At 41.4% G+C, this 27,904-nt stretch overlaps 1 protein-coding gene across 6 annotated transcripts in view; it reads right to left on the reverse strand.

The window, feature by feature from the left end:
- The window catches only part of rabl6a (RAB, member RAS oncogene family-like 6a), a 182,645-nt gene that overhangs the window by 11,203 nt on the left and 143,538 nt on the right, over positions 1-27,904 (reverse strand). For all 6 annotated transcript variants that reach the window (XM_076988303.1, XM_076988301.1, XM_076988302.1 and 3 more), the window contains 3 exons: positions 26,373-26,743; positions 21,958-22,120; positions 2,353-2,541 (listed from right to left, as the gene is read on the reverse strand). In XM_076988303.1, coding sequence (XP_076844418.1) covers positions 2,353-2,541; positions 21,958-22,120; positions 26,373-26,743 — 723 coding nt within the window. The remainder of the gene's footprint in view (positions 1-2,352; positions 2,542-21,957; positions 22,121-26,372; positions 26,744-27,904) is intronic.

A 27,904-nucleotide genomic window follows, 5' to 3' on the forward strand; every position in this document is an offset into this window, starting at 1 on the left:
TCACATTTATAATGGCTTATAAATGCAGGCTTTATAGAATGTGTTACCAAATTAGTTTTCTTAATCCTAACAATTCAACTGATCAGGGGCTTTGTTCATAAGAACATATGTAGCGGAGACAGCCAAGGCATTTTACTATCACACCCAGAGAGGACTCCTTTCCCTGCTGAGTGTGAGAGGCTGACCCATACAAATCCCTTTGATTGTATGCAAAGGTAAACACTGGGTATTCAACCATTACCAGGCTCCAAGGAATCCACATTCACAATGGTTTACGTCTCCCAAAGCTTAGGATTCTAACCTTATCTGATCTATCAGGCCATCTAAGAGTTCTGGTCAAAATCAAAATCAACCTTCATTTGAAGGACACAGGGCTCACAACTCAGGAAGGACCTACACTCATAACACTCTAAATTCCAGAATAATCTGATTCCCCAAGGTTTAAAACCAATTTACCACACCTTGGAAGTCCTGTGGTAAAATCCAGAAATGAAGATGCAAATATTTCAGAGATCTCTGTAACTCCAAATCTGAACTGTACACGGAATTGGAACTCAGCCTACTAGAACCAACTAAGGGAACTCAATCTAAAGACACCAAACTCGACAACCTTCCAATCAAGGAAAGGATAATTATTCCTAAAACTAGTATTCAGTTTTCCAGCCCTTAAGGAACCAGGACAAAGGACCCAGGCATAAGCTGAACCATGTGCCTCTGAACTTTGAACATTTTGTGATCTGTGGTTGATATAAAGACACAACTTATGATCTTTCATGTACTCAGTATTAGGTGATTTTATCAGAATACGTGTTATTGTATAATCACCTCACATTGATCCGCCTTCACCCCCAGACTCACACGTATGTGCCCAGGCTACATCACAGTAAGACACTCAGAGTTCACGTGCTGCTTTGGGGTTGCCAGCTCAATCTGTTGTCTCCCAATTACTTCTCTCCCAGAGCCCGGTTTAGCAATTGTTGTTACCATTAGCCTCTGCCGGAATCCTTCCTCTCTCCCTTCCTAATTTCCTTCTAAGACTTCATGTCCCTCCCTATGCTAGTTAGAGACACCTTAGGTTAGCCATATAATCAATTAAGAATCCCATGACCATCGATAGTTGACCATCTGGCTCCGCCCTCCACACCAGTCCTGTGTCATCCTCCCTAGCTCCACCTTGTTTCCCGGTTTCCATAGTCCCCTTTTGTTTACCACGCCCCTTCCTCAGTGTTTCCACCTGTCCCTCGTTTCACCTTCCCCTGGTGTCTGTGTATTTAGCTCCCTCTGCCCTGACTACCAGCGCTGGTCATCCCTGTGAGTGCCCTCTCCCTAGTCTCTAGTAATCCTGATTTCTGTTTGTAGTTGCTTTTTATTCTGTTGGCGTTTAATTTTCTATTATTTGTTTATAATACATTATATCTCTGGTTTAGATTAGTAGATTTACATATAGGTTTAGTTTCATACTGCATGAACCCATATGCTATTCCTTATAATGCATCAATTACATTTACATTTATGGCATTTGGCAGATGCCCTTATCCAGAGCGACTTACATTTTTATTTTTTATACAAGTGAGCAATTGAGGGTTAAGGGCCTTGCTCAGGGGCACCTCAGTCATGGCCTCAGGTCTGGGGATCGAACCCACGACCCTTTGGTCACAAGACCAGTTCCCTAACCACCAGGCCATGACTCCCCCAATTGTAATATCAGTCAATCAAAACCATATTCCACCTATTTCTGTTATCACAATATTGGTTCCTGAGCAATCAGGATGGTGCCCCGTTCATAATTCCCAAATAACCAGTGTATTCACTACACATATTTTAATCTTTATTTCACAATTATATGGTTATGACTGAAGAAATCTCCTTACAAAATGCTGAAATACCGACGTTTGGTTTGGAAGTTCACCAAATACAATTGTCAGCAAAATAATTATGTTGTACTGTTTCAGTGTACGCCGGGTTTTCTTTAATGCAGGGTTGCCAACTTTTGAAGATCGCCTGGAGTGAGATTTGAACCTGGAGTAGGTGGCAAGTGTAAATTGCCGACGGGGGGGGGGGGGGGGGGGGGGGGGGGTGTGTTGAGTGTAAGCTGTCGACGGGGGGGGGGTGTTATATCGCGATGGTTCGCAACCGGTGGTTGGCGCCAGAGCGAACTAGTAACTCATTGAATCATAGATGTGGATCAGAGGTAAATGAACTAGATATTTTTTTTTCGACGTGAGATATCGGAAGTGTGGCGTGAGAGCGTGTGAAAACGGTCAAATGCATGTGTCTCACGCTCAATGCGAGAGTTGGCAACCCTGTTAATGTCATACAAAAATAAGGAAAACTGCAGTAACAGAAGCTTACCTAGTGCTGAGCTTCTTGTCTTGAATCATATGAGTCATAGGTTGGTTCTCATCCTCTTCATCACTTGTTAACGTGATGCCTAAGCTTGGTGCTGCTGCTTGGTGTGGCTGGGATGGCTCTTGGTCATCAGGGTCCAAATCATCCTGGAAACTGGACACTAGTGGATTCCCATCTATTCCTTCACCATCACTAAGTTTGATAGAAGCAGAGAAATTAGCTATGCTTTTTGTGAGAATGTGTGCAAAACACATAACTAGTTATAAACCTGTAAAGAACAAGAAGTTCCTGTTCATGGTAATGTCTTCTACATTCTGTCACATGATGTTTTCATATGTTTACAGATTTGAGTCTTTGTTTATTGTTTAGTTCATATATACCTATATAAAGTGTTAAATGTTACTATGCAAGGGTCAGACAGGATGCAGAGATGAGAGATAAGTCTTTATTGAAGACAGAAATTCATCTGTTGTATAAATGTTTATTAGCAACATGTAGACAAAGGCAAGGCTTTACGGCAACAATGTGGGATGAGCGATGACCAAGACAGACGCACACCTAACTAACACACAGGCTATCAAACACACAGACAAACATACGCGTGTAGTGTCTTGGGTTTGTGTAGAGGTGTATGTAGTAAATGTCACGTTGTGTGGGGGGGGGCCCCTACCGGTCGCCCCCGGTTACAGCGGCAGCGGTCCTGTTTTTGGTCACGTGATGTTCGTCCCTCAGTTGGGCGGGACCCGTGATCCGTCTCACCTGAGGGTCGTTTGTTCGTCTATATATGTCTTGTCTTTGTACCAGTTGACTGCTGGTTATTATTTCCTTCATTTGGAACAATGCACGGGTTTTTGGTTTGCACACTTTCTATTAAACCATCCTATTTCCCTGAGACTTGGCGTGATCGCTTCCTTTTTGAGTTGCTCACCCTGCCCGTCACAGAATAACCAGCCACCTTTCGGAAGCCGCCAATCTCCCTTACTTTCTCCTTCGTTTGTGGTCATGTCTCGTGGTAAGTGTTTGTCTACGTGCTGTGTGTTTGTCGTGTATTGTCTGAGAGTGTGTTGAGTCTGTCCCCACTCGTCCCGCCGTGTTTAAATGTTGTTTGTGTTAAAACCCATAAGTCACACGGCGGTGACTAGAGCTGGGGACCAGTAGACTCCGCTCTCACCCAGCGAAACTACCGGTGCCTCACATTGCCCACGTCCGTTGTTCGTTATCGTCTGTATGTGTGTGTGTATGTACGTTGTGTTGTGTTTTAATAACGACGCGGACGTGAGCGAGTGTGTGAGTGTGCCGTGGTGTGTGTGTTTCGCTGGTGGTGTTCGTGTGTGTGTGTGTGGACGGGTCCGCCGATGCGTGCTGTGCGCTAGAACGCGTGTAACGCAGGCGTCTCTCTGCTCCTTTTGCCTCGCTCACCCGATATCCCGCGGTGACGGGGGTGAGCGACTGCGAGCTAGAGAGATGCGTCGCTGTGGGCGTGACGCGCAAGCCGCTCGCGTATAGCTCTCTCTCTCTCCAAAGATCTGCGGATCCCGTTGGGAAAACGGTGAGAGAGAGAGAGCTGGAGTGGGTGCGTCGCGCTCCACAGAGCGCGCGCATCGGTGGGTCCTGTCCGTTTGTTTGTGTTCTGTCTTTGCGTGTTCGTTTTTTTCCTAGAGTGTAGCGTGCTTTGTTTTATGTAATTCCTCTCTTGCACCCCTCTTCACTGTGTGTGGGGAGGGGCCCATTAGAGGTCCCGTGACACTGGATATGGCACGGAGGGCATCTCAGGTGCGTATATGTTATATGTTGTGTTTGTTTTTTGTTTTGTTATTCCCCAGAGGGGCCCCCCCTAAATATGTTTTTGGGGGGGAGCTATGGGGTTCCTGAGCCACGACATGTGGCTCAGAAGGCACTGCTCCATCAGGAGACCTGACCGGTTAGGAGGGACCCCTGAGCAAGGAGGAGCCCCTGTACCCCTTTGTAGGCGGAGGATGCCTGGGGTGTAAGGACAGGGTGTCTCCTCATGCCAAGAAGGGGTCCCTTCTCCCCTGTGTAAAAGGGGGGTCAGTGGTCAGAGCAGTGCGCGTTTTGTGTTATGTGTTGTCTATGTGCCTGTGTGTATGATGTGTTGCAGGTCGCTCCTGGTGGTGGACTGCGGCACTCCCGGACCTAGTGGGGTCTCCAGGAGAAGACCCTCTCCTTCGAGCTCGGGGTGACCAGCGTGTCCCTGATGCGCATTGCCAGGGCCCTGGTCTCTGGCGCTCCTGGGTTGAGTGGAGGAGTCCACCTTGAAATGAGGGGCCCCGGGAGAGGTTCGCTCCCCAGGAGTCTGGGGTGACCCCTAGCGAAAAGGGCAGGGGTCAGCTCCGAGCGAGGAGGTAGGTTCGGGAGGTGGTCGGTAGAAGCCGTGGCCGCACCCCAGTGTGGCGGCCTGCACACATCCACACCTGTGACGTTTGTTGGGCCATGTGCTCCCGGTCCGCGCACAGCGGTGGGGCTTAGGCGGCCTAAGGCCGGTTAGGGCGTGAAGGCCCTGTGACCGACCGGGGCATGGTTATCGTCTTGTTGACGGCCCAGTCGGTCCAGGGTCCCGTCCAGGAGGTGAGCTAACGTGTTTGTCCTTTTTATGTTTCAGCTCCAGGCCTGCAGGGAACGGGTCCCTGCCTGGTCTGCGTCCTGTGACGAGGAGCCTATATGTGTGTTTTGTGTTTCAGCTCAGGACGGCAGGGAACGGGTCCCTGTCTTGTCCCCGCCCTCCCGCCCCTTTGTTGTGTTTTGTGTGCTGCCGCTGTAAGCCGCACATCTGGAGGGGAGTGCGGCTTTGGTGGGGGGGTCTGTCACGTTGTGGGGGGGCCCCCTACCGGTCGCCCCCGGTTACAGCGGCAGCGGTCCTGTTTTTGGTCACGTGATGTTCGTCCCTCAGGTGGGCGGAACCCGTGATCCGTCTCACCTGAGGGTCGTTTGTTCGTCTATATATGTCTTGTCTTTGTACCAGTTGACTGCTGGTTATTATTTCCTTCATTTGGAACAATGCACGGGTTTTTGGTTTGCACACTTTCTATTAAACCATCCTCTTTCCCTGAGACTTGGCGTGATCGCTTCCTTTTTGAGTTGCTCACCCTGCCCGTCACAGTAAACTTCGTACACACAAGTATTACGGCGCAAACCCATATGCCCCAGTTTTCAGTGTAAAAACACAGAACAATGCCTATTGTAACTTCACAGTAATTTTCCATTTTCAAACAGTAAATTCATGGCATATTTGTCACGTTGAGGTCTCCAACCCCTCCCTTTTGGGCATGTGTTTATGTCGTCTGCGTCTACTCTTCGGCGTCTGTGGATCTCCGCGGGTGCGTCTTGTGCTGATTCGTCTCACCTGTGGCTCGTCTAGTCATCACGTGGGGTTTATGAGCGCAGTATCCTGTGCTCATCGTTGTTTGAGTCTGCATGTTGTGTGTATGTGCAAGTGTTTTTCATGCGCTATTTGCACTTAATGTCTATAATAAACGTTCCGTCAGTACCAGCTGGAGTGATCTCGTGCTTCGTTCTTCCGGCTGCACCGACCGTTACAATATTAAAATTCCATGTTATCAAAGAAATTATATTTAACCAAAAACAGCAGCCTAACATCTACATTTGACCAAAGCTGGAATTATAGTGAATTAAGATTTGAAGTAAAATATTATGTTAAATTTCCCATTTCCAATTCTCTAAATATACATTAATAACTCTGCTACCAAACCAGTTGTAAATTGAATCACATACACTAAGTACTGAACAACAGCCTTTTATTTGAAATGACATTTAAAGCAACAAGTTTAGAACGCAATACTGCTCCACTCTGCTCAAGCAAGTGAATAATATAAAATATTTGGTCCTTCAATCCTCAATCCCGGGCAATCAAGGGCTTTTTCTGAGGAGGCGCAAAGATATAAGGCATTAGGAGATTTTTTTCAGAAAGGCCCATAAGATAACCTGTTAAAACTTTGCAATATATAGCAATAAGTTTGCGGATGGGGGTCAGAGAAATAGTGAGAGAGAGAGAAAGAGAGAGATAGACTGTGTGTGGTGGGACAGGAGAGAGCAGGAGATTGAGAGGGAGAGAGAGAGAAGAGATCGATCCATCCATCCATTCATCCATCAGGAAACAGATCAGCAAACAGTTCTGTGTGGTGATTGGACAGAATTGTGGTTGCCGGGGCAGGTGCGTGGTCTGTTCAGCCAATGAATGCCGAGAATCACTAGTTTGAATTTGAGCGCCAGTTGCCTGGAGACGTTACGTTCAGTTATTCACAGAATCGCAGGAAAAGTCGAGCCTGACTGAAGCACAGAAGCACCAGTTCACGCCAAGTGTCTGTGTTCAATATCAACTGAAGGTACGTCTTAGTTTTATTTCTTCAAAAATCGCTGCTTTGCCGGGAGTGTTTAGTTATTTTATTATGAGTAGCATTCTGACAACAAGTTGATGTTATGTTTTGGTTTCAAACAGTTTATTTTACTTCTCTTGGATTATCAAAACTTCTTTTTCCTCTTCCTCACATCCAACCTGTGGAGCATAACCACTGGCAACATTCAACATCAGACCTTCTACTTCTATCTTCAGACACATCACCCTATCTACACTTGTTTCACCTCTACTACGTTCTTTGCTAACTCCTCTTTCAAGACTAGTATGTGCACACAAGATCAAGGCACCAGTATGAGTAATACTATTTCACTACTTAACTTGATAAACAGCTTCGTTTTCTGGTTATATACACAAACATTTGTATGACTTTTAGGGCGTACTCACACTAGGGTCTGTGATCCGGGCCCAGGCACAGTTCCCTGCCGAAGCACGGTTCGTTTGACTAGTGTGATCGCTCCAACCGTGCCCGGGCCCGCTTGAAGAGGTGGGCCAGGGCACGATTCGCATGCACTCGGGCTCGGTTCGCTTCTAGTGTGAGCGCTATCCGTGCCCAGGCCCGCTCGGTGCCTCCTGTGATTGGTTCATTTTGCCAGAACTCAAACATGACGTCAGTGATGCGACGCTCACATTAAACAGTCATAGCGGCAAAGCGATTGTTGTGGTCTTCTAAAAATTTTCTAACACGTGCAGCACGATTAACAGACAATCGTTTTGTTAAATGATCGATAAATCTGTGCTTGCACCGTGTTTCTGCACTCCCAAAACGACTCCAAAAATACAATAAAAAGAGAATCGGGAACTCCATAGTGTTGTGCGAGCGCGCTTTTTTTCCAAATAAAGCGGCGTTGTGATGACATAAGCGTGCTCGGGCCGGCTTGATGAAGGCAGTGTGAGTGCAGGCCGGAGGGGGAGTGGGGAGGGGGGATAACCAGGCCCCAACATGGGACCAGCAAACCATGCCTGGTGTGAGTACACCCTTAAATGGTCCCATGATGAGCTTATGTGCAGTCACTTTGAAAGTTGTTCCACTTTAAGCAATCACAAACTCCAATAAAAGCCTGGTCAGAAATGGATGGGTTTACTTTAGAAACTGAATAATGGAGCAAGAACTCTACAGCTGCAAGCCGTGTAAAAATGTAGGTATGAGTCAAAACCATACACAGCTGCCAAAATCAGGCCCAATTCTGACCAACAAGCCTCATATCTTCATGCATTCTAATTTGATTAAAATGTGCACATGATATCCCAGAATTACTATATCGCCTACAGATTGCAGGTTAAAACAGAAACATTTGATTTTCTCTTTTCACAGATGCGGCACTGGTTTAATGATGCATAACGATCATTGAGAGAAACTGCCATAATGTTCAAAACCTGGAGTTATGGAATTTTCTGCCTTCTGGATGTGTCCTAATACATCTTTTTTGATAAAGTTAATGATAAACTGTTATGTAGTGACAGCTAACAGTGAGTGAACTGGGACTGAACACAACAAGTGCACAGTGATAATGAAGTGATGTTATTCTATGAGATATTAGATGTGATCATTTCATATAGCTAGGCTCAATTCTTAAAATAATTTCAGCACCCTTACCATCTTACTGTTACTGTTGAAAATGTCTTAAACAACTGGGTGTAAGCCCTTTTATGATCTGTAACGATTATTGCAGTATTAGATTCTGTGATTTTTACGTTTTTTTTTTTTTTACAGTGTACAGATGGCAGAATTTAAATTGATGACAAATTGATGACAAACAGGACAAAAAGTCCCAGCTTCTTGGATAGTTCACATCCCAAATATCCTAAGACCAAAGAGAATAATGAGAGCAACTGTAGAAGAAGCATTGCATTCCCTCTAGACCATTTTTTCCTTTATTCTTTCCATTCATGACTGCTGCCAACCCAATGCAATTTAAAAGTCCCTAGTTCCTGTTGAACTAAAAAACAGGCAAATACATGAAACCCATGATATATGTAAAGAGAAAAGAAAACGACCTAGAATAGATCCCAGAGGAACTCCACAATTGATGGTAGAATTATTTGACCATAATCTACCAACATGCATGGCAAATGATCTAAAACACATATGTCAAAGTCAATTGATTATCTATGGCCCCCTGGATGATATTTAATTACTATTAGAACCGGCCCGCAGGCCACAGCCGCCCAATGGTGTTTTGCACACACAAACGCTACATTCCCCACAATGCAACGGTAGCCTGCGAAGTGACTGCAGCGCACACAAGCGGCGAGGGTCTGCGCGGCGAAAATGACGTAATCGTAGTGGCTCCGCGCGAGGGCGTCGCACGCTGTCGATTCGCAAGGTTGTGCACTTCTCAAATTTTGTAACTGCGCGCACCAGTTAAACTTAATTAAGTTAAATATTTATACATATAGTCAAAATGATTCGAAATAATACGCTTTTTTATTCACATTATTTAATGGTTGTTTATTATCTTAACGTCTTCACGTTCTCTCATGTTTCATCCTGGAATTACAAGAGGCTCGTATTTGTTAACGTAATACAAGAGAACTATTCAGTCAGACAGATATTTGTTGTGAAACGAAGTAGTTACAATTTCAAGCATTTTCAAGTATTTTAGCCTAAATTCCAGCACTTTTCAAATCTTTATTACTTTATTCATTTAATGTACAGGACATGTTTTCTTTGAAGGAAGTTTGTTTTTATCTGTTTGCTTGTTGAAAAATGTTTTCAATTGAAATTACTAACAGATCCATAAGAAAATATTGCTTTATTCATTTAGGCATTAAATAATATACACTGTGTTAGGTCTTGGTTCAATAGGATATGTGCAATCATTTCAATATGTTTTAATAAACATTGAACCAGTCTGGCCCTTGGCTTGTAGCAAATTTGGTTTTTTGGCCCTCGGTGTATTTGACTTTGACATCCCTGATCTAAAAAAGATTTAAACCATTTCAATACTGACCCCACAGAGTCAAAAGGAGCTGTAAGGTTTAAAAAAAACAACAACAAAAAAACCCAATATGGCACAATTTCCCATGTCTACAGTTCTAGTACCAGTATTAATAATGACAAAAAACAACTGAGTTTTAGGTTACTAATGATAAAACCATAGAATATAACAAGATCAAAAATATGATCATGGTTATGAGTAGGACTGCTAATACATTGTACTAGATTAACAGAACCCAGAAGATGCATAAATTCACTGACTAAAGGCTTATCAGAACAACAGACACACATCTTAAAGTCTGTAGAGGTATAAAGGATTAAAAATTTTGAAAATTTCTTATAGGTGGTGTAATGATTCTGCAGCGGCAGTAGTTTATGTTGTCCTGTTGTTGTTGCGTTGTATTCGTCCCTCAGGTGGGTGAGGTCAATTAGGATCCCAACGCCTGGGAGTCATTTGTCTGTCTATATATGTCTTGTCTTTGTACAGCATTTGTACTCACATTAACTAAGCCTATATTCAATGAGGTACTTTCCATGCTATATACAAAGTCCAGATTCTGAATGTTCACAAGTATCGCACCCAGTCTCCTGCAACGGTGTGGACTTACAGGTACTAGGTAACTATATTTTGGTTCCAGAGAGTAATGCCTGCACTGTGATCCACTGCTGCAACCACAATTCAAGCATTCAAGGAGACTTTATTGTCATTCACATCACGTGGTACATGAGGTGGAACGAAATTTAGAACCCAGTTTAGGTCCAATTTTTACCCCAAATAGAAGGAATACAATTAAAATAAAATAGAATAAAATAAAATAGAATAAAGTAGAATAAAAACAAATCTGTAATAAATAAATAAATAAATCCTATGTAGTGTGCAAATGTAAAAAAGTGACTGTGGGTAAAGTGTCTTGTGTAAAGTGACTCTGTGCTTATTGTCAGAGACTGAGTGCTGGTTCTCATTTAGAGTTTGTGAGTCTGACAGCTTCTGGAATGAGTCTGTTCCTCAGACGAGAAGTTCTGCACTTAATGCTCCGCAGCTTTATTGTCTAGAGAGCGGACATTGGCCAGGAAAACATGGGATTGGGGGACTGTTAGCATTAGCTCTTAGCCGTGCTAACACCCCCGAGCGTTTGCAGTTTCTGCTTCCGAGCACACTGTCTCCCTTTGGCCTTTGTCCACTGACCTCTGCTCCGCCACGCCAGTGCCCGTAGGAGCCGCAGTCTGCCTAGCAAAGCTGGGATCCATAGTATTGTTCCTTTCTGCCAAACCATCTTTTAACTTGACGAGTTGTGTTCTGCTACATCTTGCATGCTTGGAGTGTGTGAAGTCGGGCTCAGAATCAACATAAAAAAACACTAAAAACAGGGTTTTCACTGGGTGTAGCTGACAGATGAGTTGTTTACATTTGTGCGGTTGTGTTTAGTGTTGCTATAGAGACGGAACGATTTTTCTTGGCCCGGGTTGCTCGTAAACAGCTGCTGATGTTTCACTCCGCTTCGCTGTTTTTTCTTTCTTTCTTTTCTTGGTTTCAAGAGCACGTGTTTACCTTAAGCTGTCGTCATGTTAGTTATTCTTTGTTTTCTCAAGTTCATTGTCTAAATGTAATACTACTGAAGAGAAGTTCATCTGACTTTCGTCAGGCTACGAGACGTTATATTTCCTCTCCTTTAGCGAAAGCAGTTAACGAGGTTTGTTTAATATTTGTTTCTACGGTGAATGTTAACCTGCTAACATGCTAATGTATGTGTATCGCATTTCTTAAGAGACATGAATTGCATTGAACATGTTAGATTCGCTTTATTTACATTAATGGAGTTAAAGGATAAATGTCATGATCTGTGTCATTTATAGCAAATATCTTTGCAATCTGCTGTATTTGTAGTTCTCATGATGGGAAATAAGTTTGCTACACCTTAAACCATCAGTCATCACAAAGAACTGTTGCTGCTTGTGGTCATTAAGGGGAGGCACACTGGAAGTGTGTGAAGCCGCTGCACTACTACACACCAGCATCTTGTGGTGGAAAGGTATTTAACCCTCAGAAGACTATGAGCCTTTTTTCTGTTTAAACATATTTTCATAAATTTGTAGCATTTGACCCATATAATTTCATATCAGAATGTTCAGAAAAATCTCAGCTCTCATCCTAATGAGGTACCATTTGATTTAGAGTATGAAGTCATGTATGAAGTCAGATTTTCGAATGATTCTCATATTTCATATGAAACACACCTTTACTGAAAGGGATCAATTATTTTGATGTTTGAAATAAATTTGCAAAGGAATTTTTTTTTTTAATCACACACCGCAAACTCAAGACGATGCTGGGGATTGCCTCCAAACGTCTATAAAACCTATAAACTATGTAGGCATGATTTTAACTCGCGCATTTATTTAATTTTTTTTATTAAATGTTTTATTTGGGACAATGTTAGACATGCATACAACAGATACACAGAATATAAAAAGTAAATAACTAGTAGAGGATCATATATAATATCATTCGACCAGTGCCCAATTTTACCATGTAACACACACAGACAGACAGATGAAAGACAAAAACAACCAAGCAAAACAACAAAAAAATAATAATAGTAATAATAAATAAATAAAAGAAAAAAGGGGGGTGGGGGGTAAAGAGTCATTCAGTCCTCAGAAAAAACCGTAAGTGAAGCAACATATGACAGAAGTGAATTCCATTTATGGTAGAATGTGGCCGTGTTATATTTTGTTGTAAATTTGATCTTCTCCCATTTAAAAAAGTAAATTACATCCTGAAACCAAGAGGAAATTGATGGAGGAGTTGGGGACTTCTATAGTAGAAGAATACGTCGCCTCGCTAATAAAGAGGTAAAAGCTAAGACCTGATATTGAAGTGTGGTCAGTGCAGGAATATCTTTAGAATAACCAAATATAGCCACTAATGGATTCATGGAAATATTAACACCTAGTATTTTAGACATTGTATTAAAAAATTCAGTCCAGAATCTGTTCAGGGAGGGACAGAAAAAATACATATGGCTCAAGTTGCAGGGGCTAGCACCACACCTGTTACATTCGTCAATAATATTTAGATGGAATTTTGCTAAATGTTTTGAGCGATGAACTCTGTGAAGGACCTTAAACTGTATTAATTGGAGTTTAGCACACGGCGCGCTGGAACGTACGATGCCCGTGGCCTCGTCCCACCACTGCTCTGAAAATGTAGTACCGAGCTCACTCTCCCACAGGGCTCTCAAGTCTCACGCATTGAGCGTGTGACACACGCATTTGACCGTCTTCACACGCTCACACGCCACACTTCCGATTTCACACGGCGAGAAAAAAAAAATCTAGTTTATTTACCTCCGATCCATTTACCTCCGATACGTTTGCCCCCCCCCCCCGCTCAACAACTCACGTTCGAAGCCCCCCGCTCAACAATTAACGTTCGCCACCCCCCGTCAACAACTCTCACACTCTGACATGAATCCAAAACTTGAGAGCCCTGCTCTCCCAAGACCCTCTATATTTGACCAAAAATAAGGATATGTAGTGTCTAACCTGAAAGTAACGAAACATATGTGACATCGTGAGGTCAAAATCTGAAACTAACTGCTGAAAACTACAGAAAGTGCCAGCTTTGTAAAGATCTTGAAAAGAGCAGATACCTCTGTCCCGCCATATATTCAAAGCTGTGTCAATCAGAGCAGGTGGGAACAGGTGGTTATTTAATAGGGGCATAGCTGGAGAGGGTAGCTTTAAATTAAAGTGACACCTGAATTGGGCCCAGATGCGAAGTGTGGAGAGAACCAGTGGGTTATCCGTAAATTTGGAAATCTTTAGTGGTAAGGAAGAAGTGAGCAGTGAAAGCAGTGAGGACGAAGAACAGGACCGCGATTCCAATCTGCACCACAGCAGTTCGGGCGAATGAAGCCAGTAAAGAGTTTTGTGTATGTGAGCAGACCAGTAGTAAAACCTTAAATTGGGAGGAGCCAGGCCCAGGGTTCCCACGGGTTCTTGAAATCCTTGAAAGTTTGTGAATCTGAAAAAATAAGTTCAAGGCCCTGGAAAGTTTTTGAAAACAGGCATAAAAGACAGCCGTCCTTGAAGGTCCTTGAATATTTTGGGGGGTTTGAAATTTCATATGGATGAAGACCGCAGTCAAGGAATAATAGGGCAAAGTTGGTAGGAAGTCAATATTTACAAAAGATTGCTATGAAAAAGATTGTCATAATGTTTTAAATTTCTCATCCTTTGTTGAAAAATATGATCTGATATGATAGTTATTATAAAGATTTTAAGAAAGTCTGCAAAGTGATTCCTTTAGCATTAATTCAATTAATCAAAAATGTAATTTTATATTCAGAGTTGAATGATTGATATTCTTTAAAGAAACATCCTAATACAAATTATAAAACCACAATGGCTTGTCAAATGGCCCATATCTTCTAAAGTAAAAGAGACTAATTTCAAAATAATAAATAAGATATATCCTGTATCCATGTTTCTTGAAAGAAGATTTAAACTTGATGTGGATTCATGTGCCTTTTGTAAGTCAGAAGATGAATTCCAGGAGCATTAGTTTTTTCATGTCAATATTCACAAAGTTTTTGCATGGACACTAGAAACTCAATTAATCTCAAACTTAACATTCTTTCTTTTGATACTTCTTTTGGCCTCCAGAATTACTTTATGCGGAAAACTTAAGTTTGGATTTCTCTGATGCCATAAATGTAGTCGTACTTTTAGCAAAAGTTCATTTAAAATGATATTGATGCTACAGGGCCTATGCTGACTTACTTTGCAAAAGTTTGGTCATTCTCCTGTAGAGAAATTTGTTTGTTTGTTCATCACCGAAAGCTAGTGTTTCCTGTATGTAGTTAACATATGTGTAGCCACTTTACGTGAATGTCACCTTCTCACAGGTACACTGCTTAATTTCCAGACATGTTGTGTGTGAATTAAGTTTTTCGTTTAATCAGTGCTTAACGTCATGCACAGAACATTTCAGGATGCATGGCTTGAAATGGCATTCGGTCTTTTGAATTTGCATTGAATTAACATTGTTTTTTGACAACATATTCAGGGGTAACAGTAGGTAAATGTTGCCAGGTGCAGTCCTTGAATTTGAGGAAGTTGGTCCTGGAAAGTCATTGAAAGGTCCTTGAATTTGATGTTAACCGAGGTGTGGGAACCCTGCAGGCCTCCGTCAGAACTAAATCTTTGAAGAATGGAGTATCTTACTCTAGGAACTTTTCCATTCCATATAATGGATTTTTTTTTTTGTTTTAAAAAAGTGTTTGGGTAAAAATAAAATAAAAAGAGGAACCTGGGCAGTACGTTCATTTTTACAATGTTAAATTTACCAATCAATGATAATGGCAGAGACCTCCACTCCTGTAAATCTTGCTTAAGTTTATTAATTAAAGGGGAGAAGTTTGCGTGAAAAGGGGATGATACAGTATGTGTAACCTGGATCCCTAAGTAGTTAAAACCATTAAAGGCAAATTTGAATGGGATTGTGGATTGGTTAAGGGAAGTTGCTAGTGAGTTCACCGGGAAGCACTCACTTTTCTGCAAGTTCACTTTAAAACCTGAAAATGAACCAAATGTAGATAAGAGCGTTAGAACTGGAGGAAGGGATGTCACTGGATCACTCATATACAGCAGAAGGTCATCAGCGTAAAGAGATATCTTCAACTCCAAACCAGCACGAGAAATACCTTGAAAAGTTGGGAGAGATTTCAACGCTATGGATAGTGGCTCCATAACAAGGGCAAGGAGTAGGGGAGACAGGGGGCAGGTGTCTGGTCCATCGCAATATGGGGAAGTAATCCGCTTTAACTGCTGAGTTAAGAGTCTGGATGGCCTATTTTTCAGATGCAGTTTTTCAGCATCTGTCGTGGTGATCAGGTCTATTTCCATTTGCAAATCCGATCATTGTTTTCGCAGAGTGAGAGATGGATTGGAAGAATTAAACTTGTCCAGGTCAGAAATTTTTTGAATTAGTTCTTGAAGTCTAAGTCTACAAGCTCTGTTGGAGTGCGATGTATAAGAAATAATCTGGCCCTGTAAATAGGCTTTAAAATACACATGATTCTTTTGATTTAAAGCAATTTTTGACTCAATAGGTATCACTCAAAATGTGGTTGGGCCTATGCACAATTGTAACAATACTAGGGGTGGGCATAGATTAATTTTTTTAATCTAGATTAATCTCACTGAAATCTTGAAATTAATCTAGATGAATCTAGAAATTAGGTAAATTTCGTGAATTTTACGTTCTAAACACTCCACAGCTTTTGATTGCAAACTCGAATGCTTCGTGTGCAAATGGCGTAGCAACTTGGAGGGCCTGAGACTTTCCTTGGCTAGCACTTCGCCACAAACAATAACACTTAATTTGTTTCCATTGTACACCCGCCCGGTAACAATTTACACTCGCCACCCCCTCCAGGTTCAAATCTCACTCCAAGCGATCTTGAAAAGTTGGCAACCCTGAACACACTGTGGTCGTGCATCCTCTCCTTCGCTTGTCTGCGTAAATCCATATTCTAAGTACTTTTCATATTTTCTCACTTTCTTCGTTTTTTTCTATTCCTGGAAGTTCCTGGAAGTGGGCGTTTTGCATCCCCACTTTCAGTTCGACGTTCTACAAAACGCTCCATGTTAATCCAGCCTGGACGAGCGGAGCCACAATGAGGCAGTTTGATTCAATAAACTTTACTGAATCAACCTGCCTCATTCTGAGTCTTGATTCAGGTTCGCGCATGCACGTTGTGGCTCCGCTTGTCCAGGCTGAGTAAAGAACAACAAAATTTAGCTCCGAACCTGATTCGTCGCACATTTAACTCAGAAAACACCTTATTTTGTGTCACATTCGCGACCCCCTTGGAAGTACGTCCCCTGATCTAGTTTAATCTATATTAAAATGGCTCATATGCGTGCTACCCAAGTAATGACTAGAACTCAGTTTTTGAGATAAGGTTTCTTAATACAGAGGGTGCATTAGACCAGGGGCTCATCTCCTGTTTCCAAAATGCATCAATGACTGCTTGAGAACGCTGTTCTACTTTGATACTTGAAGAAAAAAAACATGCTTAATAAAATGTAGGCTACTCGTGTTCAACGGTTTATTCAGTTAAACATGAATTTGTAAGCCTACGTACTGTACATTAAAAGGGGTTGATAAAATGTTTATTCAGCTAAACATGATATTTGAAATGTAAGCCAACATTTAGTACATTTAACCTCACGGACGTAATTTGGGGGGGACTTTTTCAAAAGCCGGTTTTGGTCCTCTGCAGTTTTAATGGTTAAAAAGAAATATTTAAATAGCGACGCTAGGAATCTAGCGCTAGGACCATGCAGAAAACGACCGCTCCGAGCTCCGCTCCAGTAACACTTTACGTTCCTAAAAATGAATTTTCCATGAAGCAAACCGGGCGACTTCGTGGCTGCATCCATGTAAACACATGTACGAATATGTAATTCACAGGTTTGAAAACTCGTTCTCGCCCCTACTGTGCAATTTGGTTAGGAATACACCCGAGCTAAACTATCAAGTTGAAAGTCATCATAGTTTGCTTACCCATTTTGACCCAGTTCCCAACCCAACTTTAAGAATAGATTAATGGCGATAATTTTTATATCGCCCGATAAGAGTATCAAATTAATGAACGCCGTTAACAGCCCACCACTAAACAATACGTTAGATTTGGTCTTATCGTTTGTTATTGACATATTCAGTTTAGTAGTACTTCCTCAAAGTGAGGCAATTTCTGACCACTCCTTCATAACATACGAGTTGCATTTGAACAATGGCATTCATTGACTGAACTATAATCAATGAACAAACGAACTATTACATCTGTTACCATGGCTGCTTTCATAAATACTTTACTGGATCTGGCAAACGATGATCTATCTGTAGCTGCAGAAGGTCAACAGCGTATAACCGAGTACGACACCCACCCTTCCACAGAAAGCTTGTACAATACTGAATGAAGGCTGTCAGGCAAGCTCGTCTGTATACCACTTTTCACACATTCAAAAGTTAAAACCTGTGAAGCTATGATACGTTATAGTATGAAGGTAAGTTCACAGTATTCCTATATATCACATTCAGCACAAAATGGGTTATTTTTTGTTCAAATTATTAAATACATCTATATTGCACAACGATGTTTCACTGTCATCAAAACATTTATATTCACTTCTGTATGACATATTTCACAGTTCTATTCTAGTCTATGAATTTCTATAATAAGAGAGGGGAATAGCTGTCTGATTGCTCACAAGAAGGAGGGGTGATGCCCTGAAGATCATGCTAGTGGTAACCTGCATTTTGTGTCTTGTTATCATGCTTCTACAAAGACAATTCCATAAAAGTAACTAGAAAATATTCTTCTATTTTTTTGCCACTGGATATGTCGATACCACCAACAGGATATGGACTTCCACTAGCTGAGCCGCCCAATGCAGGATGGGTTCTCTTTTGAGTCTTGGTCTTCCCAAGGTTTCTTCTGTCAGGGAAATTTGCTAATCTCATTTAATTTAATGACACTTCCTAATCGCTTCCTAGAGAGTTTTTACTTGCCACTGTCATCCCTGGCTTGCTCATTAGGGATCTGGACCCATGCGCTTCTAAAGCTGCTTTGTGACAACATATGTTGTAAAAAGCCCAATGTAATTAAATGTAATTAAACTTTGACTTGACAGTGGCAAGGAAAAACTTCATAAGTGGGGATTAGATACCTTGGGAGGACCAAAACTCAAAAGGGAACCCATTCTCCCAGCTAGTAGCAGTCCATATTTATAGTTCTATTTCTAGGCTGAGTAGTCCCTCCAATGTTCATGTTAGGCATCAGGTAGGAGTTGGCTTTGGCACATCCACTGGTGGCAATAGCACATCCATCCACGCCGTCGGCACATCCAGTGGCAAGCCAGACCATCTCCTAAGCGCTTGAACGGAATTGTCTTTGGTAGAAGCATGTAACCAAGATATAAAATACAGTTTAAGTATGTGAACATCAATTTAAACAACCGTATATGTAGGACATGTGCCAGTTATTAGCATGTGGCCTATCTATAGCAGCATAACTAAAGGGAGGGGCCTGGACGTGATCAACGTCATGAGAGCTCACTGAACCATTTCTTTCCACCCAAATCATTATCACAACTAGAATGAACGTATGACATGGCTGAATGACAGCATTGACATCTCAGATTACCAGAGTTTCACGTCCAGCTCCGCCCTCCTCCTTTGTCCTGCCTAGTTTCCTTGGTTTCCCTTCTGTCTGCCAGGCCCCGTCCTCAGTGTTCCCACCTGTGTCTCATTTTCTTCCCTGGTTGTTGTGTATTTAGTTTCCCCTGCCCTGTCTACCCTCGTCGGTCATTGTGCGCGAGTCTTCCTTGCCTTCCTGTTCTTTTGTGTTCTCTGTTTTTATATTAGCCTGATTCATGTTCCTAGTGTTTTTTCTAAGTGATTTTGTTAGGGTATGTTTTATTGTCCTTCTGCTCCGCTCCATGATTTCTGTCTCACTTATCAATTGTACTGTTGTTAGTTTCCCTGTCTCTTATGTTGTTTTCTGGTTAGATTCCTCTGTAGTGTAGTTTGCTTAGTCTTTGATGTTTAACCTCGTGGTGTTCAGTTGTAGTCCTTCCCTTGTTGTGATTGGTTGTAGTATGGTTCTGTATTTGTCCGCTGTCAGGTTTTGTTAATCGCTCTTTCTCTCTCTCTCTCTCTCTCTCCCTTTAGTCACATCTTCCCTCGTTGTTTTATGGTTCTCCCATTTTGCCTTTTAGTCGTTCGTCTGGTTTGTTATGATCCCGTACCCGTCTTGCTTAGTTAGTTGTCTCACATGTCTGTTTATATACATTACCCCTTCCGTGTTTTGTTTAGTCCTTCTCTGCCTTCTGTGTTGTAGTGTAGTGTTGTGTTGCTTTTCTTTTAATAAATATTCATCTCTTGCAATTGCGTCACCCCTGCCTCCAACGTATGTTACACAGAGGACTCAATGACTGGGGCCCCCAAGCTCCACCCCTTGAATGTTAACTGAAGGCTTGATTAAGTCTAGATTTAAAGAATAGAACTGTGCCAGATTTTCAGATTAAAGCTGGAAGACTTTCCATAACTGAGGGGCTTTAAAGGAGAAGCTTTTTGCAGTACATTTAGGTGTTACTGAATAAGAAATAACTTTAAACTATTTTGTCTTGCTTGCTTTTATTAAGCCTGAATTATGCTTTAGGCTGAACACAGCTGAGACTGCATCGCTGGTTTCACATGCTTTTCAGCGAGTCTAAATTATATTCTCAAAAACATTGAAAATAAAACTACATGGGACATCTGCTTAAAACTATATAGCAGCTAAAAACAAACCCAGGGTTAGGGTTAGAATGGTTTTTTTTTTTCTCGTAAATTATCATATATTTTTTGCACCAGTCTAGTTCTAACACAGGGAGGCTTTCACAAAACTGAGTGTATGGCAAATCTCATTACAGACACTGGGTGGCACCATGGGTCCATGAAAGAAAACAGTGATCTATCTATATGAAGATGAACATCATTGGAGGTAGAGCAGTTGTCTCCTTTTGTACTGCAGCAACTTGAGCCATCTTTGTGCTAGCTGTATGGCTTGTACTAACATAGACCTGCCCACTCCAGACAAACAGTCAGCAATACCTGCCATGTGTTGCACATTTGTATTGGGACACCGATTGTACTGTTTTTCAGATATAATCAAGTCAGGAACCAAGGGATACTTCAGTGAGAAATAGCCTGTCCAAATTCTCAACATTGTACTGTATACTCCCATCACAACTCTGGTGCCCTTGAGGTTCTGGGAGGATACATGTGAAAGTGGCGTGGTACATGCAGTATGCAGATACCACCACCGCAAGCTCAATCCAACTGATAGATGTGTATTATCTCTGGGCTTGCACAACTGATCTCATATGGCGAAAAAGGAGGGAGGTCTATGGATGTGTATTAAGTAATGCAAACAGAACAAGGTGAAATGTGGATCTCCCTTGCAATTTGGATCTCATCTGCACTGCATATGCTATTCAAAGCAATACTGTACACCACTACAATCTAAATCACATACAGGAACACAAAAGCCCACAGTCTCCCCAACCACTGGACTCAATTTACAAACTTTCCATTCGTGTTTTTTATTCTTTATTTCTTTCTCTTTTTTTTACTTTTATCCACAGCTACAGGAGGATTCATTCAATCACATTCTGTGAGCACCCGTAACGGGTCAATGTCACATCTCACACCCAACACCTGTGCATCTCAAATACCACAGCTCCCCCTAGTGGTGTAATATCACAACAATACCGGATCCAGATCACCAGAATAATAATTATACTCACCTAGCTCCTATTACTCCACCCACACCCATGACTTTATTACTCCACACCCTTTTCTTCCTCCTTGCAAAGTATTGCCTCTATAATGTATCTTTCCCCTTGTGTTCTACATGTGTATTGACCTCTGCTTCTTCTTTAGACCATGTACCAGGCCTGCCTCTAGGACTTATCTGGGACTTTGCCACCCCAGTTTCTTCAGAATTCTTTCAGTTGTGAGATGTTTCTTGCGAGGGCTGTGAGGATTTCTTGCATGTACAGCCCTTTCAGGTCACCACACAGTAGTTCAAAGGGATTTAGATCTGGGTTTTGACTCATTCCAGGACAATGACCAATTCTTAGGTCACTGTCATGTGCCCCACCTCTTTTTTCCCCTCGTTAGTAGATGTATATAATCCTGCACGTTTATTCACCATTGTCAGTCTTTGTATGCATCATGGTGAATATGTCACATTGTTTTGATCTCACTGTTCTCTATTGTTTATGCAATCTGGATTACCCTTTTGTACTATTACCTGTTTTTGGATTACAAGTCTGTGTCACTGTGAGCGAGGGAGGGGAAGCTGAGATAGTTAAATCTGAAGCACATTTAATACATGAAGAACCATGGCAACACTTCACAATAGGCATCACACGTTCTTAGATGTGAGAATATATAGAGGACAAGTAACAAGATTAAAATAATTAGAAGTCAGGGAAGTTAATCTGTATAGTCTATTTCTTGCCTTGCCTATTTGTTTGTGTTGAGAATGCTGGAATTTGTAGTCTCACATGACAGTGTCAGAGGATATGCTGACAAACCCTGTAGGATCTTTAATAATAAAGATCCCTAGGGTTAGGGTTAGCTAATTTTAGAGTAAGCTTTTGTCTTTCAAAGGTGAACAGTTGTTTGTTCATGCAAATGTTATGGATAGCTTGCCTGTCATTGTCCTGCATGGAAGTTGCTGCTCGACATTTGTTCTTGGATTTGGCTACTCCTCTACTGTACTCCAGACATTTCTGGTCCTGATCCATTTTTGGCCCAGAGTCATTCACGTTTTGCACCATTCCCAAAGACCTAGGAGCCTCACAAGGTGTTGTTTCTAAGGAAAAGGGGAGATATAGTTTAAAATACTTTTAAAAATGTATAATTTATTTTATTTCCAAAGTATAAACAAATATGTGAATGGCATTAATAAACCTTGCCCATAAAATTATGCCCTGTGTGCATATAGTGTGTATATATATATATATATATATATATATATATATATATATATATATATATATATATTCCTCTGCTCCCATTACTGCACTTTACTTTAAATTATTTTTAGATAATTAATGTATATTTGTATATTAAACAAAAATTTCGTTTCACCCCATGCAAATGTGATGCAAAGGACAATAATAACTCCTTCAATCCTTGAAAAAGTTTGTATAAAATAGAAGCATATACTAAAAATTGTTAAGCATTTCTAAATAATGCCTGAAAAACAAAAAAGGAACTATGCAGCAATTACTGTTGTTATGGGAGTTTCTCTCATATTGTCATCAAAAATATTTGTACTCTGACTGTTCTGAAAACAACTCACCAATCAAAGAAACTTACTTCATCATTGTTATCAGATCGTTATCTGTGACTTTCATATAAACATTGACCAACAAACCATTGTCCAATTCAGTGATTGTGTCTTGGTCCCCTTTTCATTTTAGCAGTCCCAGTTTATCATTTCTAAATTCTAAGGCATTTCATCTTGGCTTTGATTATGGTTGTGTTGGTTGTAGTTGTGGTTGTTTCACTGGTGGATTTGTTATTATATTCATTGTTTTGTTGTTGAAATGATCATTTTTTGTTTGGTTGATTCTATACACCTGAGTCAAATCTGGTTGTCCTGCATTTATTATACAATTTAATGCCTAACTTAGAAAATGCCAAGAAATGTCTCATTAATTACAAAGCTGATTTTTGCAAGGAATATTTCTAATAAGTGTGATAAAAATGTACTGAGACTGAATTAATAAAAATGAACACTAACTAATAAAGTCCTTAAATTAGGGAAGGGCCCTGGTGCAGAGTGTTCATATATACACTCACTGACTACTTCATTAGGTACACCTTGCTAGTCCCAGGTTGGACCCCCTTTTGCCTTAGTCCTTCATGGCATAGATTCAACAAGGTACTGGAAACATTCCTCAGAGATTCTGGTCCATTTTGACATAACAGCATCACACATAATAGCATCACACAGTTCCTGCATCCATGATGTGATTCTCCCGTTCTATCACATCCCAACGGTCCTCTATTGGATTGAGATCTGGTGACTGTGGAGGCCATTCAAGTACAGTGAACTCATTGTCGTGTTCAAGAAACCAGTCTCAGATAATTTGCGCTTTATGACATGGCCTGTTATCCTGCTGGAAGTACACTGTACAAAGATGGGTACACTGTGGTCATAAAAGGATGCACATGGTCAGCAACAATATTCAGGTAGGCTGTGGCATTGACACGATGCTCAATTGGTACTAATGGGCCCAAAGTGTGCCAGGAAAATATCCCCCACACCATTGCACCACCACCACCAGACTGAACTACTGATACAAGGCAGCATGGATCCATGCTTTCATGTTGTTGATACCAAATTCTGACCCTACGATCCAAATGTCGCAGCAGAAATTGAGACTCATCAGACCAGGCAACTTTTTCCAATCTTTTATTGTCCAATTTTGGTGAGCCTGTGCAAACTGTAGCCTCAGTTTCCTGTTCTTAGCTGACAGGAGTGGCACCTGGTGTGGTCTTCTACTGCTGTAGCACATCTGCCTCAAGGTTCAGTGTGTTGTGCATTCAGAGATGCTCTTCTGCATGCCTCGGTTGTAACGATGGTTATTTGAGTTATTGTTGCCATTCTATCATCTCAAACCAGACTGGCCATTCTCCTCTGACCTCTGGCATCAACAAAGAATTTGTGGCCGCTGACTGCATATTTTCTCTTTTTCAGACCACTGTCTGTAAACTCTAGAGATGGTTGTGCGTGAAAATCCGAGTAGATCAACAGTTTCAGCCTGTCTGGTACCAACAACCATGCCACGTTCAAAAGTCACTTAAATCACCTTTCTTCTCCATTCTGATACTCAGTTTGAACCGCAGCAGATTGTCTTGGTCATGTCTACATGCCTAAATGCATTGAGTTGCTGCCATGTGGTTGGCTGATTTGACATTTGCGTTAATGTTGGACAGGTGTACCTAATCAAGTGGCCGGTGAGTGTGTATATAGGAGCGCATATCTTTGCTAATTAATGCTCAATAGCCTGTTCTTGCCTTTCTGCTTCACCTCACTCACTAACTTTTAACTTTGAGTTATTAAATTTGTTGATCCCAAAAAGAAACTGCTGATATATGTCACCTGTAACACTAAAACCAAGCAAACCACATAAAAGCATAATTTTAAATACCATGAACACTAAAAAAAGAACACTTTTTATATTTAAGATTAGAAAAAGATTTATTTATATTTAGCACTAGAACATTCCTTTAATCAGTGTATGCAAGCCTAGGGTGACCAGATATCCTCTTTTACCAGGACATGTACTCCGTTAAAGACTTAAAAAATGTCCGGGTGGAATTTCACAAATGTCACAATTTTTGTTTTACTAGAGCTTCCATAGAATTTTGAGAAGTGTTCACAAACTAGTCACGTCCTCCCCTACTCTGTTCGGTTCACTTGAGTAAGAAGGGGGACTGGTGAAGAAGCCTAAAACTTTAAGCATTCTGTGAGCTTGTGTGTGTATATGTGTGTGAATGGAATGTGTGCATGCCCATTGATGGCTGGTGCTGTGTCCTGGTCGTAGCCTCCTCCCCTTTCCATGCACCTGGTGCAGTCTACCAGGGGCCAATAGTTTGCAAGAGAGAACGCTATGTCCATACTGGCTGTTGCTTCTCAATTGTATGTGTGTGATTTGATTGTAAAAATATGATTTCTCTCTGTAAAGCATCCTTTGGTTTGAAACAAGTGTTGTATAAACCTGACTAATAGTAATAATAATATTTTATTTTATATTACTAACTTGTCTATAAAGAGTCTGATGCTGCCTCTAACTACCATTACTGCTGGATGATGGAAAAGTGGAAACGGGGGTATATTCTTGGTAGACGTTAATGAATGATTATGGGACACTGCACTTTGTGTGACTTAAAAGATTCCTTTAATCTTGCTTTCTGACAGCTTTTTTCTGTTTTTGTATGCAGTTTCAAGTTGCTCTCCATTTTTCAAAGCTGCGTGTGTGTTTCAAAGTTTTTCTTTACTCTGGAAACCTTGTGTATTTCATACAACTCACTCACTACTCACTACCATCACTGATCAGTTTCTGATTACATGTCCTTTGATGCCCAGATATTATTTTGGTATCAAACACAAGAAACAGGAGTGAAAGCACCGGTAGGATAGCAGTGATGGAGCTTTTAGTCACATTAATAAGTAAGGGGTAGCAAAGTTGGGTAGAAATTAATGCAGATTGCCCAGAATGACATGTAAACAATTCCATGCTTGATAAAGGACTGGTGTAATACACTTTAATGTTTCTTGCCTCACACTACATTTAGTAACTTTAAAGTCAAATTATTCTGATGAATAGGAAGGGCCTGAAGAAGAGCTCAGTCAATTGTGAAAGGGACCCAGCAACACAGCAACAATTTCAAACTGGGCATTTGTGGCTATGTACAGGTATTGACAGTAAGTCTTTTGCCTTAACTTCACTCATCCCTAACCGTTCTTAACACTAAACCAGGTTTCGCAATGCATTTTAATTTAAGCTGGGAACATCTTCACAACAGATTCAAAGACATTCAGAATTTATATATCCAAAACATCATTAAATCCACAGGGCATCTATCTTACAGTGCACTCAAGTTGTGTTTTTCTCAATTGAATTGCAGGGTGCCCAACGTCCCAACAACACATGCAATCTCCTATTAATGTGTCACTACATAACATTCTTCCAACATTCACACACCCAGAAATACATTTCAATTGCAGACATCCCAAGTCTCCTGGAAGTTGCGGGAGTCTCTCGCATTTTGGTAGTGGCTCACTGATACCCGCGAGTCACATATAATGTCCCGGAATTCAGAACGAGTGACCCACACAAACGCGCACACAGGCGACAGAGAAAACAGAGAGGGTTCTAATTGGCCTGTTCTCTGCAAAGAGTCACCCCCCCCCCGCTCAAGAACTTACACTCGGGGGGGGGGGGGGGGGGGGTAACCTCCCTGAAATCAACTTTTGCAACTTGGGATGTCTGCAACTGGTATGTTCAAGAATAAAGGGACAAGAAGTGAGCAAAGTTACAAACACTTGCCTGATTTGTCTGGAGACATCTCTGATGTTGAAGAGCCAAAGAGATGGGATATAAAACCTCGTTTTTGAGCAGAAGGAGCTGAATGGCCTGGGGCTGCCACAGGGGTGGAAGGCGCAACAGCAGGTGATTTCAATACATGTGAGGGAGGCTGTGGCATTATAGGAGCTGAGGTCTGAATTGAGGGAATTGTGAGATGGGTGTCTAGAACAAGGTGGTGTTGGAGTGGAACGGGAACCTGGGGAGTGCTGGGGCTGAAATTACTTGGAGAGACAGCACCAGGGAAAATGAGAGGGAAATGGGACCCTGAAGAAGGGCTCTGGCCATTAGATGGTGAGGAACAAGTTTTGTGTGACTCCATCATTTCCATGAATCTGAAACAGAACAGTGCATCAGAATCAGAAAGACTTTGTCATACACAGAGTTATATAGTAACGAAGTAGAACTACTTCACTACTGTACTTGAGTACTAAAATGCTGTATCTGTACTTTACAGGAGTATAATTTTTTTCTCCTACTTCCACTTTTACTTCACTACATATTTTCCATCAGTTTAATACTTTTATTCCGATACATTTTTTACGTGATGTATAGTTACTCGTTACAATTGTAAACATGTTAGCTGGTGCTGTCACCGGGTCAAGCGATCAGGCTGTCTTATAAGAAAACTGTACATGCTCCGGTCGCATCTCGTTTACTCTGCTGCTGCCTTCACTGAACACTTGAGCTTCGTAATCTAGGTTCACTTGACACGTCGTGACTGCCGCAAGGGTCCACGCGGCAAAAACGACGCAATCGCGGTGGCTCCGCCCATGCGCGAGGTCGCGTCGCGAGGTCGTGCACCTCTCGATTTTTGTATGTGCGAAGTTACAAGGTGGAATTCATGCACTTGTACAGCACTTTGAAGGTCCATTTTCAGTATTTTCCAGCACCTTCAGCTTAATTTACATATTTATTTGTATACACATATACTTGAAATTATTCCAAATAATTTGCTTTTTATCTCATTAAAAGAGATGGTACCATGTTTGGTAACAGCAGAAGAGCAGCATAAGTGCTGCATAATAAGCTTGTTGGTATTTTAATGTACATATATTGGCACCTTCCACACCTTCAACATCGAGTGATCATGACGGTGAGGGTGAGGAAGGAGACCACTCTGGCCCTACCTAGAGACTGTTTGCGTTTGCTGGAGCGAAAGCAAATTCCTATAGGATAAAGTGCAATCTCTGCCTCCCTAAAAAAGGTGAAATATTGGCCTTCAAAAATTCACCTTCGAATTTGAAGAAACACATTAATGTAAGTTATAAATATAACGCACAGAAGACACACCAGCTTAAGCTGTCAGTAAGCGCTAGTTAGGTTAGATATCTTAGCTAACTAACCTAATTATGTTCATGATGTGCTGCAGTATTCACCTAACATTAGCTGGCGATGTCACGCTGAGTTGTGTTTTTATCAACAGTAAGTCGTGTGTCTTTTCATACTGACTAATCATGTGCCCATTTTATAGTGTAGTGTTTTTAGAGGGTTTT

The sequence above is a fragment of the Brachyhypopomus gauderio genome, unplaced genomic scaffold (genome assembly GCF_052324685.1).
Source record: "Brachyhypopomus gauderio isolate BG-103 unplaced genomic scaffold, BGAUD_0.2 sc61, whole genome shotgun sequence".
Lineage (NCBI taxonomy): Eukaryota > Metazoa > Chordata > Actinopteri > Gymnotiformes > Hypopomidae > Brachyhypopomus > Brachyhypopomus gauderio.